Source organism: Panthera pardus, unplaced genomic scaffold (genome assembly GCF_024362965.1).
Source record: "Panthera pardus isolate Hobbes unplaced genomic scaffold, ASM2436296v1 HiC_scaffold_9, whole genome shotgun sequence".
Lineage (NCBI taxonomy): Eukaryota > Metazoa > Chordata > Mammalia > Carnivora > Felidae > Panthera > Panthera pardus.
The window spans coordinates 2,083,297-2,101,500 of NW_026527024.1; the positions used below are offsets into that span (position 1 = coordinate 2,083,297).

Here is an 18,204-nt window from a genome sequence, read left to right on the forward strand (position 1 = left end):
AGTGTGTGTATCGAGATTGACATATGTCAACTGTCCCAGAGGACATCGGGGCATGGCCCTGGATTGGCTGGGGCCAGTGCCCTGCACATGCCCTCTCTTACACGTTTTAAGAAAGATTGGGGATGGAGGTGGATTAGCAGGACTGCTGATGGCTTTGGCAATGGGGATGCAGAGGAACTGAGACATTGAAGGGAGCTCCCTGTCCCTGGAAGGAGCCGACAGGAACACAGGGTGGGCGAGGGGGTGACAATTAAGAGAGCATTGTGGGCTCTGGTGAGTCTCTTGAAAGGGATGAGAGGGGAGAAGAAAGCATAATATTGGATTCATCTCCTTTGCCTGTGTACCAGCCGGGACCAGGGTGGTGGCAGTCAGTGAACCGTCCCGGTCCCAAAGGAAAGTCTTTTAGGGGAAGGTTGAAGATGAGTGGGGATTGTTGTTTAGAGTGTCATTTCCAAGGGCCCTACTGATGAAGGAAGCTCTCAGGGAGAACTGGAAACGGAAGCAGGGAACCCAGATTTCTAGGCTCTGTGCCGCAGCCCCCAGTCTAGAGTCCAGGGGAGGACCAGAGAGAGAACCGTGGGGACAGAGTGGTCCCTGGGGATGATCTCGGACGGGAACAGGGGGCTCGTGTCTCACTAAAAGGCAGAACTGTGTAAGTGAGGCACAGCTGTGCCTGGGCCAGAGGCCCTTCTCGGCCAATCTGCCGCGTTCATCAGCACCCTCGGGCGCAGGGCACCGTTTCGGGCACTACCCAAAGATCGGACACCCCACCCAGACCAGAGCAGGGAGGAGAACGAGAGAGCCGGGGCCGGGAGGAGGCCAGAACGGCTGTCCACTTCGGGCTGGTGGCCCTCAAGGCGGGTGTGGGTGGGGGCTGGAGAGGAGGCGGAAGGGCCAAGGCTAGGTGGGAGGGGCCCGGGCGCCGGGGCTGGAGCGCGCGGCTTGGGGGTGGAGGCTGCAGAGCCAGCTAGCGAGCGAGGGGCGGGGGCGCTGGGGCCGGCGCGCAGGAGGGGCGGGGGCGGCGGGGAGGGGGGCTCGGGCTGCGTGTGCCGGAGCTGGCGGGGGCGGCGGTGCGTGCGCATGACGCGGGGGGAGGGCCCGGGCCGCGCGCTCCCGGTCCCGTTGTTGTTGCCGCTGGAGGCTGCTCCGAGGCAGCGGGATCGCGACGCCGAGAAGCGCCCTGCAGCGGCGGCCACAGCGTGCCCGGCGGCGCCTCCCGGCCTCGGCCCCCGGCCTCCGGCCTCATGCGCTAGCCCCGCGCCGCCGGCTCCTTAGTCCCGGCCCCGCCAGCCCCGCGCGCCCGCCCGCCACCGCCGCCGCCGCAGCGCCGCCCCGGGCCCCGGCCGGGCCCGCCTCGGGCCCCGCGGCTCTAGAGCCATGAACTTCCAGGCGGGCGGGGGGCAGAGCCCGCAGCAGCAGCCGAGTCTGGCGGCGCCGGGGGGCGGCGGCGGTGGCGGCGGCGGCGCGGGGGGCGGCGGGCAGTTCGGCGGCGCGGGGCCGGGGGCCGGGGGCGGCGGCGGCCCCTCGCAGCAGCTGGCCGGAGGGCCCCCCCAGCAGTTCGCACTCTCCAACTCGGCAGCCATCCGGGCCGAGATCCAACGCTTCGAATCCGTGCATCCCAATATCTACGCCATCTACGACCTGATCGAGCGCATCGAGGACTTGGCGCTGCAGAACCAGATCCGGGAGCACGTCATCTCCATCGAGGGTGAGCGGAGCCGGGGTCTGCGGGAGCTGGGGCGCGGTGGCCCGGCTCGGCCACGCTCTCCCCGTCTGGGGTCGTCGCGCGCCTGAGGTCCTGGCCACGCGGTTTTGCTGATCGCCAGCGCTGCAGAGCGGTCGTCCAAGCTTCGCTGTATCTCGTCCGGGGACACTGGGGCTCGGGGCCGGTCCCGTGCCAGGGGACACGTTTTCCGTTCTTAGTACCCCAGGGCGTGAGGGTGGTGTCGCCCCGGGGACAGGTGCGCTCAGAACCGCAGAGGTGCGGGGGGCTGGGGCCGGAGCTGGCCAGGCATGCCTTGGGAGGGTGGGCGCCGCGGAGGGCCTCGGCGCGCCGGGAGGTGGGGCTGCTGCCCCGGCCCGGCCCTGCCCCGCGGCGGGGCGGGGGAATCGAGCCTCCCGTTAGTGGATGGCAGCCTTCCCGGGCCCAGCGCCCGCGGGCCCCGGAGGGTGGCGCTCGCCGCGGCGCCCTTTCCCGACGCACACCCCCCACGCTGCCGCTGCCAAGGCGGGCGCAGGCCGGGCCTGGCGCGGGGCTCCGGCGGCGCGACCGCGTGGGAGGCACCGGCCGGTACATCCGCGCTTTCGTCCTGTCCCCCGCGCACCCAGGAGCCGCTCGGGAGGCGGGCGTGGGACTGCGGGGCGCTGTCTGACCTCCACGGACACGGCGCTGGGCGTCAAATGCCAGAATCCCGGGCCACTGCCCTGCCTAGCGCCCTTTTCTCTAGGCTCTTGAGCCCCGGAATTTGGCTGCCACGGCGGGGCGGGGGGGGGGCACAGAGGAAGTGGGTTCACGCTGTCGGCACATATCCCACGACCCCTGATGTGTGTGTGGGGGGGGGGGGCACCACACCCACAGATTCCCTGGTGGCACGGTGACCTTTGAGCATCCAAGGGGCAGATGGGCCTCGCCCTGGGTCATCTCCTTCCTCTCCGGCTCCATTGGAAGGGGGACGCCCAGCAAGCAGGTGGTGGGCTCAGCTTTAGCGGAAATGCAGGGCAGGTTGCGAGGTGTTTTGGCGATGACATGGAGTTGTGGGCAAGGCCTGTCCACTTCTTGGGCCTCGCAGTTAGGGCCACACTCCCACCTTCCCCTCCTTGTGTAAGGCTCCGGGGCTCCTGTGCCTGAACACTACTCCCTTCCTGCTTTTGGACGTCCCCACAGCTGGGGAAGGAGCATTCGGTGTTTTGGGAGCCGAAGTCCCCATTTAGACCCAGAGTCCTGCCTTTTTCTTGTCACACTCCAAGCTGACTTCCTTCTGTCCTTTCCCCAATCCTCTGTTACCTCTTTCCTCTCAAGGCTGAGTTCACAGTGAACTAATTAGGCGACGGGGAAAAACTCATTAACATGGATCCAAGTAAATGGCCTGAATCACCGTTGTGGCTGGGGACCAGGAGATGGCATTTGTGTGAGCCCAGGGCCCCAAAGAGAGGAGATGACCAATTTTTCCTCCTCGATCTGAAACGGGTGGGGCAGGGAGAGTCGCCATTCCCCAGAGCGTCACTGTCCCTCTGGGGAAGTAGAAGTTCAGGAACAGCTCTCAGATACCCCCCCTCCCCCCAGCTCCCTTTGTCGAAGAGACTTGATGGACTAGCCCGAGGTAGGGGCTGAGGGAGGACGCCTCCCTAAGAGCACTTCCCAGAGCCGGGAGAGGCAGAATCAGCTGGGTTCCCATCCAGCTCCAACTTCCTTAGCAGTGGCTTGTGACCACCCCCGCCCCCCCCCCCCCAGCCCGGACTCAGGAGGCCTCCAGCTGGGCATCTTCTGTGCCACGAGGGTCACGATTCCCGGGACGTGCTCAGTGTTCGTCCCTGTCTTAAATTCAACGTGCTGGGCGGACTTTCTCTTCGTAGAGCCCTCCCCCGTGACCAACTTCCCCATTGCGGTTTGGAAGTACCCCATGTTCTGTCTGCTTAGCCTGGAAGCTTGGTATGGTGAATCCTGGGACCCGATGTCTCATTGTCACCAGGCCCAGCTGTTCCGCACACTCCATTCGCAGCCCTCCTGATCCCCGCTTCCCTGCTCTCCCTTGGTGGGGCCTTGCACCTCTCTCCTCCTGCTCTCCTGTTTTGTCCAGCCTCTCTCCTGGGATCCATCTTTATCACCCACCTCACCCCTGCTTCACCACTTTTGTCACATAGATTTTCTGCTCTGGGCAGGCAGGGAAAAACAAAAAACAAAAAACAAAACCAAACAAAAAAACAAATAACCCCCCCAAAAAACAAACCAAAAAAAAAAAAACCCCCAGAAAACTCCTTCTCCAATTTCTGCCCTATATCCTTCCTTGCTGTAGAGCCTCCATCTGGCAAACCATATTGCTGCTGCCTTGTAAAGCAGTGTCCCCACCTTCTTGCTTGGGGGAGGGAGGAGAGCAGCTTCTTGGGGCGTTTCCCGGCTCCCTGTGAGCCTGGCCGAGCCCCCCTGCCAGGGCCCAGCATCAAACCTGGGTCCAGGCGATACTGTTACGTAACACATCCGTAGCCGGGAGGCCGGTCTGTGTTTACTAGGGCTGAGCCTCTTAGTGGGAAGGGATGACATTTTCCTAGTGTATAATAAGCTTCCGCCTCACTCTGGTAATACTTCGGTGAAGGATTTATTTGTTCCAGCTCTGAAGGTGACCCAGGAGACGCAGTCGGAATCCATTTGGGACTGAGGGAGCACCATGGCACCTTGCCCTCCTGTCTTCTGCCTGCTTCACTCAGTCACCTCAGACCCCGCAGCCAGGGTAGGAGGAAGGAAGCAGAGGAACATTCCGCTTTCCTGTCTCAGGACAGGATTTGAGGGGAAGCAGGCTGTTTTTGAAAAGTTCCTTTCCCACCAAAGGCCAGGGAAGGAGAAGAGGGGTCCATCCGGCTGTTTTAAGGCATGAAAGCAGTGTACCCGGCAGGTGGGGGTGGTGGACTGGCAGATTCACCGTGTGCAGAGCCTCTGAGCCAGGCTCTTCTCCCTGGTGGGGAAACTGAGGCTCGGAGAAAGGAGGGATCCACGCTGATCAGTCAGGGCTTGTGTGGGGCCTCAGGCAGGAGCTCTCAGGACTTGCTTGGTCTCCTGGCTGTGCCCTAGAAAGAGGGCCGCAGAGGAACCGGCCTCAGTCCAGATAGGGGACAGCCTGGGCACATGGAACATGCAGATGCTGGGCCAAGTAAGCCAGGAGCCAGGATGAGTTCCTGCGAGAAGCCACCTGGGGTCCCGGCAAGTGGCCAGGAAAGGCAGGCTTGTCTCTGAGGAGATGTGAATCCCGGGAGGTCTGCCCCAGGGGAGTGCAAGCAGGGGTGGGCCCTGTGGGCCCACAGGGAGGACCAGGAAGCCGGCCTCGGCCACAAGTATGCCATGTGGCTCCTACTTGGGGAGGAACCGGACTTTGTCAACTGGGCGACTTGTCGCCCCCTTTGTTTTCCTCCAAAATTAAAAAAATATTGTTTTTAATATTTATTTATTTTTGAGAGAGAGAGAGAGACAGAGTATGAGTGGGAGGGACAGAGAGAAAGGGGGACACAGAGTCCAAAGAAGGCTCCAGGCTCTGAGCTGTTAGCACACAGCCCGCTGTGGGGCTTGAACTCAGGAACTGTGAGATCGTGACCTGAGGGGAAGTCAGAGGCTCAACCGACTGAGCCAGCCAGGCGCCCTGTTCTCCAGCATTTTTTTTTTAAAACGATGAAGTGCCTTTGAGCATTCCCAAAGTGGGCTGATTCGTTCTCCCTTCCACCTCGCTCTTGAGGGTGAACTCAGGATCTGCGGGCCTGCCACCATGGGCGCGGGCTGGGGAGTGTTCGGGACTGGGGTAAGGAGGTACAGGTGTTCCCGTTGCGTTTGAGCCTAGGCTGGAGAGGGAAGGGGGCCCTGAGCTGAAGGCAGAGGTGTTGGGGAGGGCTCAGAAGGAGCTCACGGGCCTGCCTGGGGGCTTGAGTCCACCCTGCTTTCTCTGTGTCCCGTGACCAGGTCCCGACAGCAGCCCCATCGTGCGGTGAGGCAGGTGGAGGGCAATCATAGCATTTTGGAGACCGGGAAACTCTCTCCTGGCTGTTCCCCAGCCTGGCGGTAACATTCACCTGGGGGACTTGCTGAAGTGCACGTTTCCGAGGCTTCCTGCGAGGGATCTGATTCAGTGGGTTTGAGATGGGGGCCCAGGGACCTGGGTCCATCACTTACCCTGGAGTTCCGGTAATTAGCTGGTTTCAGGAATGAGTGCCTGGTGGTGGCCTGGAGGCTTAGGTAGGACTTTGCACAGATGAGTTCTAGGAATTCTGAAAAAGAGGATATCTGGGTGGGTGCTAGTGGCCTGGGAAAGCTGCGTTTGTTCCAGATACATTTATTTAGCTCCTACCGTGTGGCCCAGTTGCATGTAGCACAGTGGAAGGCAGGTGGGGGAGCCCCGCCAGCATGCTGGACTGACTGAGGTTGAACGGATCCGCCTGCAGGAGATGCCAAAGCAGGGGTTGGGAGGGGTGGGAATAAAGCCAAGATTTGAACAAAACCAGGGCAAAGGTTAGAGCCTGGGGAAGACTTACCAAGACCCCTTTCTTCAAGGTCACAGGAGAGGGATGGAAAGACTACCTCCTCCAGGCTGCAGGGTGCCCCCCCCCCCATTCAGTCCTCTGTTCCTAAACTTCTGTTCTCTGCCAAGTGGACGACACCCTCCGAATAAGACACTTCTTGCTCCTAAGTACCCTGGGGCTAGCTCATGCTACATACTTTTCTCTACCATTTCTTTTTTTTTTTTTAACTTTTTTGTTTTGAGGTTTACTTATTTTTGAGAGAGAGAGAGAAAGCAGGGGAGAGACAGAGAGAGGGAGAGAGAGAGAATCCCAAACAGGCTCTGCACTGTCAGCAAGGAGCCCGATGGCGGGCTCTAACTCAGGAACCATGAGATCATGACCAGAGCCGAAACCAGGAGTCGGATGCTTAACTGACTGAGGCACCCAGGCGCCCCTCCTCTACCGTTTCTTTCTTTCATGGAACCTGTATGCCAGGCATGGGGCTCCAGGAGACTTTCCCTGCAGAAGGGACAGGTTTGCAGAGGCAGCAGGGGGTGGTATTCGAGGAGCAGCAGGCTGGTCTGTGTGGCTGAGGCATTGAGTCTGGAGGGGACAGGCCAGGGGACCCCGGTTCGAGCATCCAAGGGAGCAGTGGCCCCGGGGAGACCAGGCGGGAGCGAAGAGGCCCTTCTTGAAAAGCAGGCTTAGGGGAGCTGAGGCCTGGAGCAGGGGCAGGCTTGGGCCCTGAGAACTCCTGTGTCCTCATCCAGCATCCCCGAACACCCATCCGGGGAACCTTCTGCTCACCTCACCCTCATTCTCTTTTTAATACGCAGCTAACTTGAAATTAGTTTAACCGGATTGCCTTCCTCCTGACTTCAGGCCAAGGGGTAAAGGGGAGCTAATTTGGGGGCATGGAGCTGAGCCCTAGGGTTATGGAAGCAGGGGAGGGCGGTAACCTGGAGCACCTGCTTTGAGGATGTGGGCACTGGCTGGTACTGCGTTGCCCTGGTTACCGTTCCCCGCCTGCCCGCTGGAGATGGTCATGGGCTTTTGCAACAAACACTTGGCAGGTCTCTTTCTAGGTATGCAAGTATCCTTTCCATTTTGCAAAGCCTGGGACCTGGATTGAGTAACTCTCCCAAGGCCGTACCAGACACTGGTCTTCCAGCTGCGGGGCTGGTGCTCCCTCCCTTGGATGGATGGACTAGATGAGCTTTGGCCAGTCAGCCTTCCTGTGGCGCCTCTCAGGGAAGCTTTTTGACCTCCAGTTTAACCCGTGGAAACTTTTAGGATGTAACTTAAGGGGAACTTAGGGCCCCTCTCTCTTGCTGTTGTTTTCTTCTGGATGTTATGAATCCCCAGCTGAGTGGTGGCTCTGGGAGGTGTCTCTCCCCTCCAACAGCAGCACAGAGATTGCATATAGCACAGAGATGCTTGCTCAGGAAACACTCAGAAATATTTAAACACTGTGGGGCACCTGGGTGGCTCAGTCGGTTGAGCGTCCGACTCGTGATCTCGGCTCAGCTCCCGATCTCGCGGTGTGTGAGTTCGAGTCCCGCGTCCCTCTCTGTGCCGACAGCGCTTTCACCCGCAGACTCTGTCTCTCCAAAAATAAATAAATAAACTTAAACAGAAACATTTAAACATTGAAAACAGCTGAACATATGTGTGAGCGTCAAAAGTCACGCATGCTTGTGTAACAAATTCAGATGTGGAAGGAAGCAGAAGAAACACGTGTACGCCCCCCCCCCCCCACTGCCCCTTAGAGGTGCCCACTGTTACCTGCCTGATGCTTGTCCTCCTGGTCTGTTCTCTAGCTGTTCTCTGCTGTCACAAATCAGTCACAGAGGAGCTGATTTGATATTACTGGCATTTCTCGGCAAAGGTGGGATTTGTGTGTTTGTGGAAAAGCCTCCACTGGTAGAAAGGGAGCCCCTGCGTTCATCTGTTCATCTGTTAGTGTTCATCTGTTCATCTGTTAGCTCCCTGTCGGGGACTCGGGATACTTGGGGTCTCGTTCCTGCCAGGCTGTGACTGGCAGGTCACTCCTTGCTTGGCCTTTTTTTTTTTTTTTTTTTTTTTTTTAATGTTTATTTTGGAGAGAGAGAGAGAGTGAGAGAGAGAAGGGGCGCGAGCGGGGGAGGGGCAGAGAGACAGGGAGACTCAGAATCGGAAGCAGGCTCCAGACTCCGAGCTGTCAGCCCGGAGCCCGACACGGGGCTCGAACTCACGGACCGCGAGATCACGACCTGAGCCGAAGTCGGACGCTTAACCGGCTGAGCCACCCAGGCGCCCCACTTGCTGCTATTTTAAAAGACTGCAGGACGGGGCGCTTGGGTGGCTCAGCCGGTTAAGCGTCCGACTTCGGCTCAGGTCGTGATCTCGCGGTCCGTGAGTTCGAGCCCCGTGTCGGGCTCCGGGCTGACAGCTCGGAACCTGTTTAGGATTCCCTGTCTCTCTCTCTCCAAAACAAATAAACAAACTTTAAGAAAATATAAAAAAAAAAACATTAAAATGCTTTTTGTTGTTGGTTTATTTCATATTCAGTTGATTACTAGTGAGAGCGTTAAAAAAATTTCTAGGTCATTTGTATTTTGTTCGATTCTGTTCGTATCCTTTGTTCATCTTCCTCTTGGTTCCTTACTCTGTTCATACTGTATGTCAGATGGTTTTAATCTCTTAATGGAGATTTTTCTGAAGTGAACGTTTGTGTGCCTCCATCTCTCAGGCAGCGCCTGGGCCCCCACCACCCCGCCCCGCCCCAGACCCTGAGCCGGGCTGACCAGGCTGTGCTCTGGGCGCTGAGAGCGGCCCCACACCGCATGGCTTCAGAGGGATGTGCCTCTGTTTTTGCGCCTGTTTATAGCGGGTGTTTTTCTTTCTCTTTCTTGTCAGTCGGCACCCCTCCTTGCCACTGTTGGTGAGCCCGCCTCCAGCGGTTTCTCTTTTGCCTTTTAATTTGATGTTTTGATGGCTGGCAAACCCAGAGCCCAAGCTCATAGAGTGGGATTCAAGCCCAGCCATGGCCTCTCGGGGCGTGTGCGACTGTGTGCGTGGTGGGGCGGGCGAGACCAGGAGGTCTGGACCCCACTCGGGGCTCCCTCTCTTCCCTCTGCTGCTGGTACGTACCTTCCAGGGAGGGGCCGACGAACTTCCCGGCCGTGAGGATTTTTTTGTTAAACGGGCCCCTTGGGTGTGAAGGGGCCTGTGTGGGGCACAGACCTGGTTCTGGAACCACGATGCCCGGATTTGAATCCCAGACTGAACCAGTTGGTAGCCGCGTGACCTTTGGTGAGTCTCTTAACCTCTCTGTGTCTTCGCTTCCACGTTGCCAAAATAAGGTTAACAAGCACCCGTTTCGTCGTGTAGGTGTGAGAAGGAAGTCGGTGAATGCCCGCAAAGCTTTTAGAGTGGCACCATTCCCTCGGAAGGGCTCCCCGAGTGGCAGGCCCTGTCACGATTTCCAGGGTGGGGGTGGCGACTAAGTGAGGGCACGAGAGTGAGTGCACGGTGCGCGGTGCCCGCGGCCTGGGGCTCCTCCTGTAGCTCGGACTCTGGAGGGGCGGAGATTGGGGCGAGCTGGTATAGCCCGGCAGGCCCCGGAGCGGGGAGCCACCTCAGGATTTGTCCGAGGCTCTGGCTGAGGGGTCCAGACCCTGGACCGCAGTTTGTCACAGTGAGTGTCACATGGCCATCCAGCATTGCCTTCATTTGATTGTTTGCCCGTCGATTCAAGTGTTTGCTGTAATTCAGCACTGCCCGGTTACACATGTGAGTCCCACGTGTCGGCTGAAATCTTCAAGTAGCCATATTAAGAAAGATTAAAAAAAAAAAAAAAGGGCGGTGGGCGCTTGTGCTCAGTCATTTAAGCCTCCGACTCTTGATTTCAGCTCAGGTCTTGATCTTGGGGTTCATAGGATTGAGCCCCACACCAGGCTCCCCAATAACGCCGCGGCACCTGCTTGGGATTCTGTCTGCCCCTCCTCTGCATTCTCTCTCTCTCTCTCTCTCTCAAAATAAATAAACTTTAAAAATAAAAGGTAAAAAAAAACCCACAAGGTGAAGTTAATTTAATATTATATTTTATTGAACCCAGTATATTTGAAATAATAATCATTTCCACATGTGATCAGGATGAAAAATTATTAATGGGGTATTTTACATTCTTTTCTCATCCTGTCTTCAAGCTCTGCCCTCAGCCCGGCTCCATTTGGACAGGCCGAGGGGGGAGGGCTCAGTAGCCACGAGGGGGGGCCGTGGCCGTGGTGTTGGAAGAACGTCTTGAATTTTAGCCCATAATAAGCAAAAGAACACCTGTTTGTTGTAAAAAGTGAATGCAGAGGGGGTATATCCTTTCGGATTCAGCTTTCTAAAGTTTTGTACAGTAAAACCTTGGATTGAGAGTAACTTGTTCTGCGAGTGTTCCACAAGACAAGCAAACATTTCTGTTAAATGTTAACTTAATAGACGAGGGATGTCTTGCAATACGAGTCGTACGTGACCCCGAACGTCACAGGATCACAATTGAGCCAGTGGTTCTTGAAATGTGCTTTGATGTGCGACCGCTTTGGATGACAAGCATGTTTCCAGAAGAGATTATGATCGCAAACCAAGGTTCTACTGTATTTAAAAGTTTCAAGCAGCCAGTCCACAGGCACGGACTTCCTGAGCACCTGCCACGGCCGCAATGATTGATCGCCAACAGATCCACTGAGATCGCCAACAGATCCTACTGGATTTGCAGTAGGTTTTTGTCGCTGTGCGTTTTTCTTAAAATCTCAAGCGGCCTGCTGTTGTGGGAGCACCACCACAAACTTTTTCATGTCACGGGGTCTCACGCACTCCTGCGGTTTTGTGCAAGGATGGAAGGGGGGGTTTGAGCCCAGGCCCCCCTCTTGCGAGATAAATGGGTGCGTCGGGGGCCCCTGGTGGGCAGCGCCTTGTTACCGGTGGGTTGGCCGCAGGCCTCGGTGTAGCTCACGTCACTTTGGTTTGGCCTCCGCATCCCATGCGGCTGCTGCTCGGCCCTCCTTGCGTCCCCTCTCAGCCCCTTGCCTCTCTGTGGCCTGGACCTGGAGGGTAATCCTGAATTTCGGGTGAGGGAAAAAAGGCGGGCGGGGAAGGGCCATGACACTTCCCCAGGCTCCTTCCGTCTCCGTAGGACGGGCCCGCAGGTTCTCGAGTGCGGATTGGTGAGCTGCTGGTGGACGGGGTCATGTGAACGGGCCAATCTGTGGACTAGGTGGCCTTCTGCCTGTCAGCTTTACACAAGGTCAGATGGAGCACCGGCCGGGGAGGTGCACCCAGTCAGGGAATAGGGTGCTGATTGCGCGGCCTGGGGCACAGTCGGAGAAGGGCGAGCCCAGTCTTGTTGCCTTGCAGGCCAGGAGGGCGGAAGCCACTGATCCAGGATTCAAGGTCACTGGTTAGCAGCCGGGCCCGGTTTGGCCTCCAGGCTTTTTTGCCTCATGGTGACCTCCTTCTAGCTCACAAGAGGAGAGGTGGCCTGGGCCATCCTGCTCGTCACCTCCCCTTCAGCCACGACCCATGGCGGTGGTGCCAAGATGCTACACGGAACCAGCAAATGTCACAATATTCTCTTCACCGTGTCTGGCATTTTAGGCAGGGGCTGTTTTTGTAGCCTTTCCTGGTTTATGTTTGCCTTTAATTTATGGTGTGTGTGTGTGTGTGTGTGTGTGTGTGTGTGTGTGTGTGTATGAATAGCGGAATATATATATTCTAGCAGAAACTTTGTAAACGTGTGTGCAGTTGGAAGACGTGTGGCACAGAGTAAAGCCCCCCATTAGCCCATAGTTCTCGGTTGGCTCCCTTGGTCTGTCTCAGCCCACTCTCCTCCTGTGGAAGGGAGGCGCCCCCCTGCTCCCTGCTCGGGGGTGAGGTTATCCTGGACCACACCCAGGAAGGTGTATCCCGTTTATTGCAGCAATAAATGCTAGGTTCCTTTTACCCCTCTGCTCTTCTAATGGCAGGAAGGGCCTGGATTCTTTGTCCAGAGAGCCACTAGGGAACCTGCGGATGGGGTGGGCTGGGCATTCCTTTGTGATAGCTTCGATGGGACACCTCCGAGCCAACCCAAGGAGACAGAGGCTGTCATCTCGTAGGCCTCTCATCGTCCCGAGCCTCGGCACTGTTGGGAAGGAGACCCTGTCCTGAACTAGGTTAATAGGTTCTCTTGTCATTTCCTGGGCCCCAGTCCCCCTGCCGGCTGGGGCCTCGGGGCTCTGCACCTTTCCCCCTGGACCCCGAGTAGTCTTGGGAAGAGAGCCTCATGGAGGTGCTAGGCTGGCTGGGGTCTAAACCTGGTCTGTCCAGCTCCAAGGCCCACCCTTCCAGTTTGAGGCCCTCGATCCTCACAGGGCCTAGAGCGGTCGGTGTTCTTACCCCAGCTGGCCTGTGTCATAAGCTGGTATCTGCTTCCCCTGTGGGCACAGAGCCCTGCTGTCACTTCCAGAGAATGCTTGGCCAACAACCAGGGGCCTCCCTGCTCTGTAGCCAGCCCAGGAGCCCTGCTGGGCACTGGCGGTCCTTCAGGGAGCCTCCTACCTGTATCACTGTGCTCTGTCCCGCTCTGGGGCCATGGTGCTGCCCAAGGGGCCCTCTCCTGGCCGTGTGGGCCCCTGCTGGCCTGAGGAGCAGGGCCAAAAGTTGGGAGGCCATTTATGGTGGGGGCCAGGTGTCCTCGTTCCGAGGCCTGGGTCTTCTCTCTGGCAGGAGGGTGGGGAGGGGTCTCCCACTGGAGTCTGTAGAGCTGGCTCTCCGCTGGCTTGGGCCTGGCTCTGGACCTGCGTGGAGTGACAGCGGGTGGGAGGAGGCATGCCTGGTTCTCTGTCCTCCCTCTTGGAGTTCACGCTCCTCCCCGAGGGGTCAGAGCTGGGTCAGAGCTGCGAGATCACTGAAAACATGGGTGTCGTGCTTGCTCTGTATGCTTCTGATGGGTCCGCTGGCTCAGGCCTGAAATGCCATTCCTGTCCAGTAAGGAAGCTTCCCTGGGAAGTATGGGAGTGTGGCCCTGCCTCCATCAGGCCCGTGCCAGGCGGAGGTGGGGAAGGAGCCAAGTCCTGGCAGAGAGATACCCCTGAACTGGCCCACACTGTGTGACCCTCACTGGTGGGTGGCTTGACAGGGTGACCGTGGGTGAGGCCCCGAGCAGAGGCCTTCCCTCATCTCAGCAGCCTCGGATGTTCCGTTGAGCCGCCACCGAAGAAACATCGTGTCTCCTGCAAGCGTGCGTGCCTCGGGCCGTGATGGGGTTTGTGCACGGTGACCTGGTGTGGAAGGGCGGCCGAGGGGGTACCAGGCAAGCCTGGCTGCTTTGATAGGCACGGCGAGACACTGTTTTACTGGAATAGTGGTTTGATTATGAAAATTGCTGGCGTAGTGTGTTTTTAAACTATTCAAATGTGCCACCCCACACTCTGGCACTTTGTGTTTGTGCTGCAAACGCGGCAAGATTGACGGCTCTTGCAGCGGTGCGGGGAGCTGCAGGGTTCTATGGGGTTCTACGTTAAGGGCGGCAGGATCAGATCTGGGATCTCGGAAAGAACGGTACTGAAAAGGTTAACTGGCCGATGGTTCTCCTTACATGCCAGGCACCGCCCCGCGCGCCTCCTGGTCATTCTCTGGACATCCCTACAGGGTGAGTGTGACCCCCATCCTGCAGGTGGGGGCAGGGAGATGGAAAGGCATGTGCCCAGCGTGGCCCCAGATGATGGCGGAGGCGGGACCTGACCCCGGAAGGCTGGTCTCAGAGCCTGTGCTCTCGGCCAGCATATGCTGCTGCACCATGAAACGGAGAAAAATTTTAAAACACAGGAGGGGGTGCCTGGGTGGCTCAGTTGGTTGAGTGTCTGACTTCAACTCAGATCTCACGGTTCATGGGTTCGAGCCCCGCGTCGGTCTGTGTACTGACAGCTTAGAGCCTGGAGCCTGCTTCAGATTCTGTCTTCCTTTCTCTCTGCTCTTTCCCCACTCACCCCCTGTCTCTCTGTGAAAAATAAATAAACGTTAAAAAAATAAGTAAATTTAAATAAAACACGGGAGAAAATTTAAAGAATATTATCTCTTCTGGGGATAAGAGGGATCCTCGTAAGCCAGATAGGAAACCTAGAATTTATAAAGGAAAAGACCTGACAGATTTTCCCCCCAGCTTTTTATTTTGAAAAATGACCACCACAAAAGGCGTCGTTAACATTTTAATACATGTGCAGGGCGCCTGGGTGGCTCAGTTGGTTAATGGTCCGACTGTTGGTTTCCGCTCAGGTCATGATCTAGCAGTTTGTGAGTTCAAGCCCCACATCAGGCTCTGTGCTGATGGCGTGGAGCCTGCTTGGGATTCTGGCTCTCCTTCTCTCTGCCCCTCACCTGCCTGTGCGCTCCCTCTCTCTCTCAAAATAAATAAATAAACTTAAAAACAACAACAACAACGTACATTTGCTCCTTCCTCTCTCCTCCCCGCCTCACATTCTTTTTGGTGATGGGAGCGGTCAGCAGCTGTCGACGGTGTGGTGCTTCAGCTGGCATCTCCTAGCGCTGGCACATTCTTCCACGTCACAAAATACCGGTGTCCGGGGCGCCTGGGTGGCTCAGTCGGTTGAGCGTCCGACTTCGGCTCAGGTCATGATCTCGCGGTCCGTGGGTTCGAGCCCCGCGTCGGGCTCTGTGCTGACAGCTCAGAGCCTGGAGCCTGTTTCGGATTCTGCGTCTCCCTCTTTCTCTGACCCTCCCCTGTTCATGCTCTCTCTCTCTCTGTCTCAAAAATAAATAAAATGTTAAAAAAAAATTAAAAAAAAAAATACCGGTATCCTACCCCAGAGAATGAGCAAGAATCGTCTGACATCACTTGAGAGCTCACCCATAACTAAATTTCCTCAGTTACCCCCAGATACCTTCCGTAACCTTTTTGTCTTTCCAAATCGGGATGGGATCGGGATGGAACAGGATCCATCAAGATGCTTTTTTCCCCACCATGCGGCCTCTGAAGAGGCTGGGTCAGATTTCTTGTAGCGGGTCCGGTCCGTGCCCCGGATTCAGATGCTGTTGCTGGTTGGCTGTATCGACGTTCTTCCTCTCTTCCCCCCCCCGCCCCCGCCCCTGCCCCCTCATGCCGCCCAGGACCTGGAGTGAGGTCTGGGCGTTGATGAGATCCAGGTTAAACCCTGTTGACAGGGTTACCCCCTATTGTGTCACATCTGGCCCTGCTGTTAGTGATGCTGAAGAGGGAACAGTCTGGAGGGGCCATTTCCTCCCGTCCAGTAGTTGCAAAGTGGGCTGGGGCTTGAGCACCTTGGAAGTAAGCTGCCTGCAGGGACCTCACCTTCTCTGGGGCTGGTTCGTAGGCACCAGCGATCCTCGCCTGCATCGGTTGTGTTAGGGTGGCCACGGGCTGATTTTCTCAGGTGCATGTTCCTTCTGCGAGTCCTAGCTGGCATTAATCTTCGATCGAGCAGAGCTTCGCCCCAGCCCGCCTCTTTTTATGATCGCTGTTTCACGGATTTTTGTTGTTGTTGTCGTTCAGACGTTCTAATAGAATCCATTACAAAATTAACAGATTTAATTACGTTTCTGTGGACTAGAGTAGGAGAGTTTGCTTGCCGTGTCCATATGCCAGTTAAATGCTTACAATGCCTGTGATACAGAGTTCCCGCGAACCGTTAAGAAAAAGATTTTTAAAATTCCAAAGACAAATGGGGAGAGCACAGGGCCAGGAAGACACTTCAGAGAAGAGGAGGTGAGCGTTGTTGGTAATCATGAAAAGATGCTTAACCTCATGAGTCATCGGGGACCCAGATCAGAAGAGCGAGGTCCTGGGCTCCCCTGTCTGACAGCAGGCGGCCAGCGCATAGCCATCGATGCTGGCCGGAGGGCCACTGTTGGGCCGCCTCGCTCGTAGGAGATTGGGTCGATGAGTTGCTGTTTGGAGAAGCCGTCAGACACGATCCATTTACACGAAAAATTCATCTGCCTTTGAACACAACTGTCCTACTTTTGGGCCTGTAGCCCATGGAAAGAAGAAGCTTGTAGTGGCTTAAAAAATTAAAAAAGGAAACCACCAGGATGCCGTCGAATAGGGGAATGGTTGGATAAGGGTGGTGAGTATGCACCGGGACACGTGAAGGTGGTAACAAACCAGGGTGAACGAGAACTGAGTCCACAGCGGGGGGTGGTACAAGAGCATTCTGGAAGCCGCTGGCACAGTTCGGTGCAGGGCTGGAGGCCCAGTCCTTTTGAGGTAGTGGGGGGCTGGATACTCATTCTGGAAACTTCCCCCCGGAGGAAAGGGGCAGGGGGCCAAAAGCAGTTTTTGAGTGTGTTGTGAAAGTGGTTTTATACCCTCAAGTAAAATTTTAAGGGGCGCCTGGGTGACTTCATCTCAGGCCATGCACGATCTCACAGTTAGTGAGTTCAAGCCCCGCATCGGGCTCTGTGCTAATGGCTCAGAGGCTGGTGCCTGCTTCGGATTCTGTGTCTCCTTTCTCTGCCCCTCTCCCGCTCGTGCTGTCTCTGTCTTTCTCAAAAATAAATACGCATTAATTTTTTTTTTTTAATTTTAAGAAGATGGAAAGGGTACATTTGCTATATGTACTAGCCCTAGCTCGCTTTCTTACCTTGTGTCTCACCCAGAGCCGGGCTTGGAAGAAGGCTCTCGTGAGTCCTCGTTAGAATGTGTGGTGACCCCAGAGTAGCTGCAGATGTTGGGGCTGGGGGCTGGCCAGAGCAGGGCTTTGGGGGGGCCGAGCGAGCAGCCAGCAGAGCGCAGACTTGCCTGTGTTTCTGGTGAACCGGCTTTCCTTTCCTCGTGCAGCTCTGACCCCCAAGCATAACAGCCTTCTGGCTGCTTCCGTTTCTTTTTCCTTTTACAAAAGTCGTGTGCTCCCTGTAAACGTTTTGGACAGCAGAGTGAATAAAACAGACATTTCGCAATTTTTTTTTAATGTTTTTATTTATTTTTGAGACAGAGAGAGACAGAGCATGAGCAGGGGAGGGGCAGAGAGAGGGGGAGACACAGAATCCGAAGCGGGCTCCAGGCTCTGAGCTGTCAGCACAGAGCCTGACACGGGGCTCGAACTCACGGAGTGTGAGATCATGACCTGAGCTGAAGTCGGACGCTCAACCGACTGAGCCACCCAGGCTCCCCTGTTTTGTTTTGTTTTTTTTTTAATGTTTATTTTTGAGAGAGAGTCTGAGAGCACATACTTATGAGCGGGCAAGTGGGGGAGGGGCACAAAAAGGCAGGGACAGAGGCTCGGAAGCGGGTTCCATGCTGACAGCAGAGAGCCCGACTCAGGGCTCGAACTCATGACCTGAACCGAAGTTGGACACTCAACCGAGTGAGCCACCTAGGCGCCCTGTTTTTTAAGCAACGTTTGTGATATTAACCCATTGACACGGTCACCTTGTTCCCCCCCCCCCCCAGGTTTGATTTCCCTTTAATTCTATTTTTCTTTGGGTACTTAGAATTTGTAATTGTTCTGGATCTTGTATTTTTACGTAGTTGGACCTATTGATCCTTTTTCTGCCTGGAAATCCGACAAGCCTTGCTGCGTATTGCTTCCCGCCTCCCCCCTTCCCGCAGCAGTAGCTGATGGGTGTCCCCTGGCTCCCCCCTTCCCCCCCCCGCCTCCCCCGCCCCCCGCACTGTCGAGTGTGGGTAACCAGGGCCTTTGGGTAGCGAGGGGCGTGAGGAGGGTACACAGAGGCGCCCCGTGTCCCTTCTGCATGTGGGCTGGCACGGGGCTTGGGCACCACCTCCGGGTGTGGGCAGAAGCGAGGCAGCAGACACCCTGCAGGGCAGGCGGGGAGTAAGACACTCAGCTCAGAAAGCTTACGCTCCCCCAGGGGAGGAAAGCATCTTCAACTCAATTCGGGAGGGTGTTCTCATGGACTCGTCTCCTTCCTGACCCGCAGCCCCAGCCTCTCTGTGGCTCTGTCTACGTGGCATGAAAGTCATATGGGCCAAGGGCTCATCAGCCCCAAACAGCCTCCCTT

At 56.7% G+C, this 18,204-nt stretch overlaps 1 protein-coding gene across 1 annotated transcript in view; it reads left to right on the forward strand.

Moving 5' to 3' along the window:
* Positions 1 to 1,069: 1,069 nt before the first annotated feature.
* AGAP3 (ArfGAP with GTPase domain, ankyrin repeat and PH domain 3) overlaps positions 1,070 to 18,204 on the forward strand; it is a 55,254-nt gene continuing 38,119 nt past the window's right edge. The window contains 1 exon segment of the mRNA XM_053898729.1: positions 1,070 to 1,708. Within this exon segment, the coding sequence (XP_053754704.1) occupies positions 1,378 to 1,708 (331 nt within the window). The 5' untranslated portion in view covers positions 1,070 to 1,377.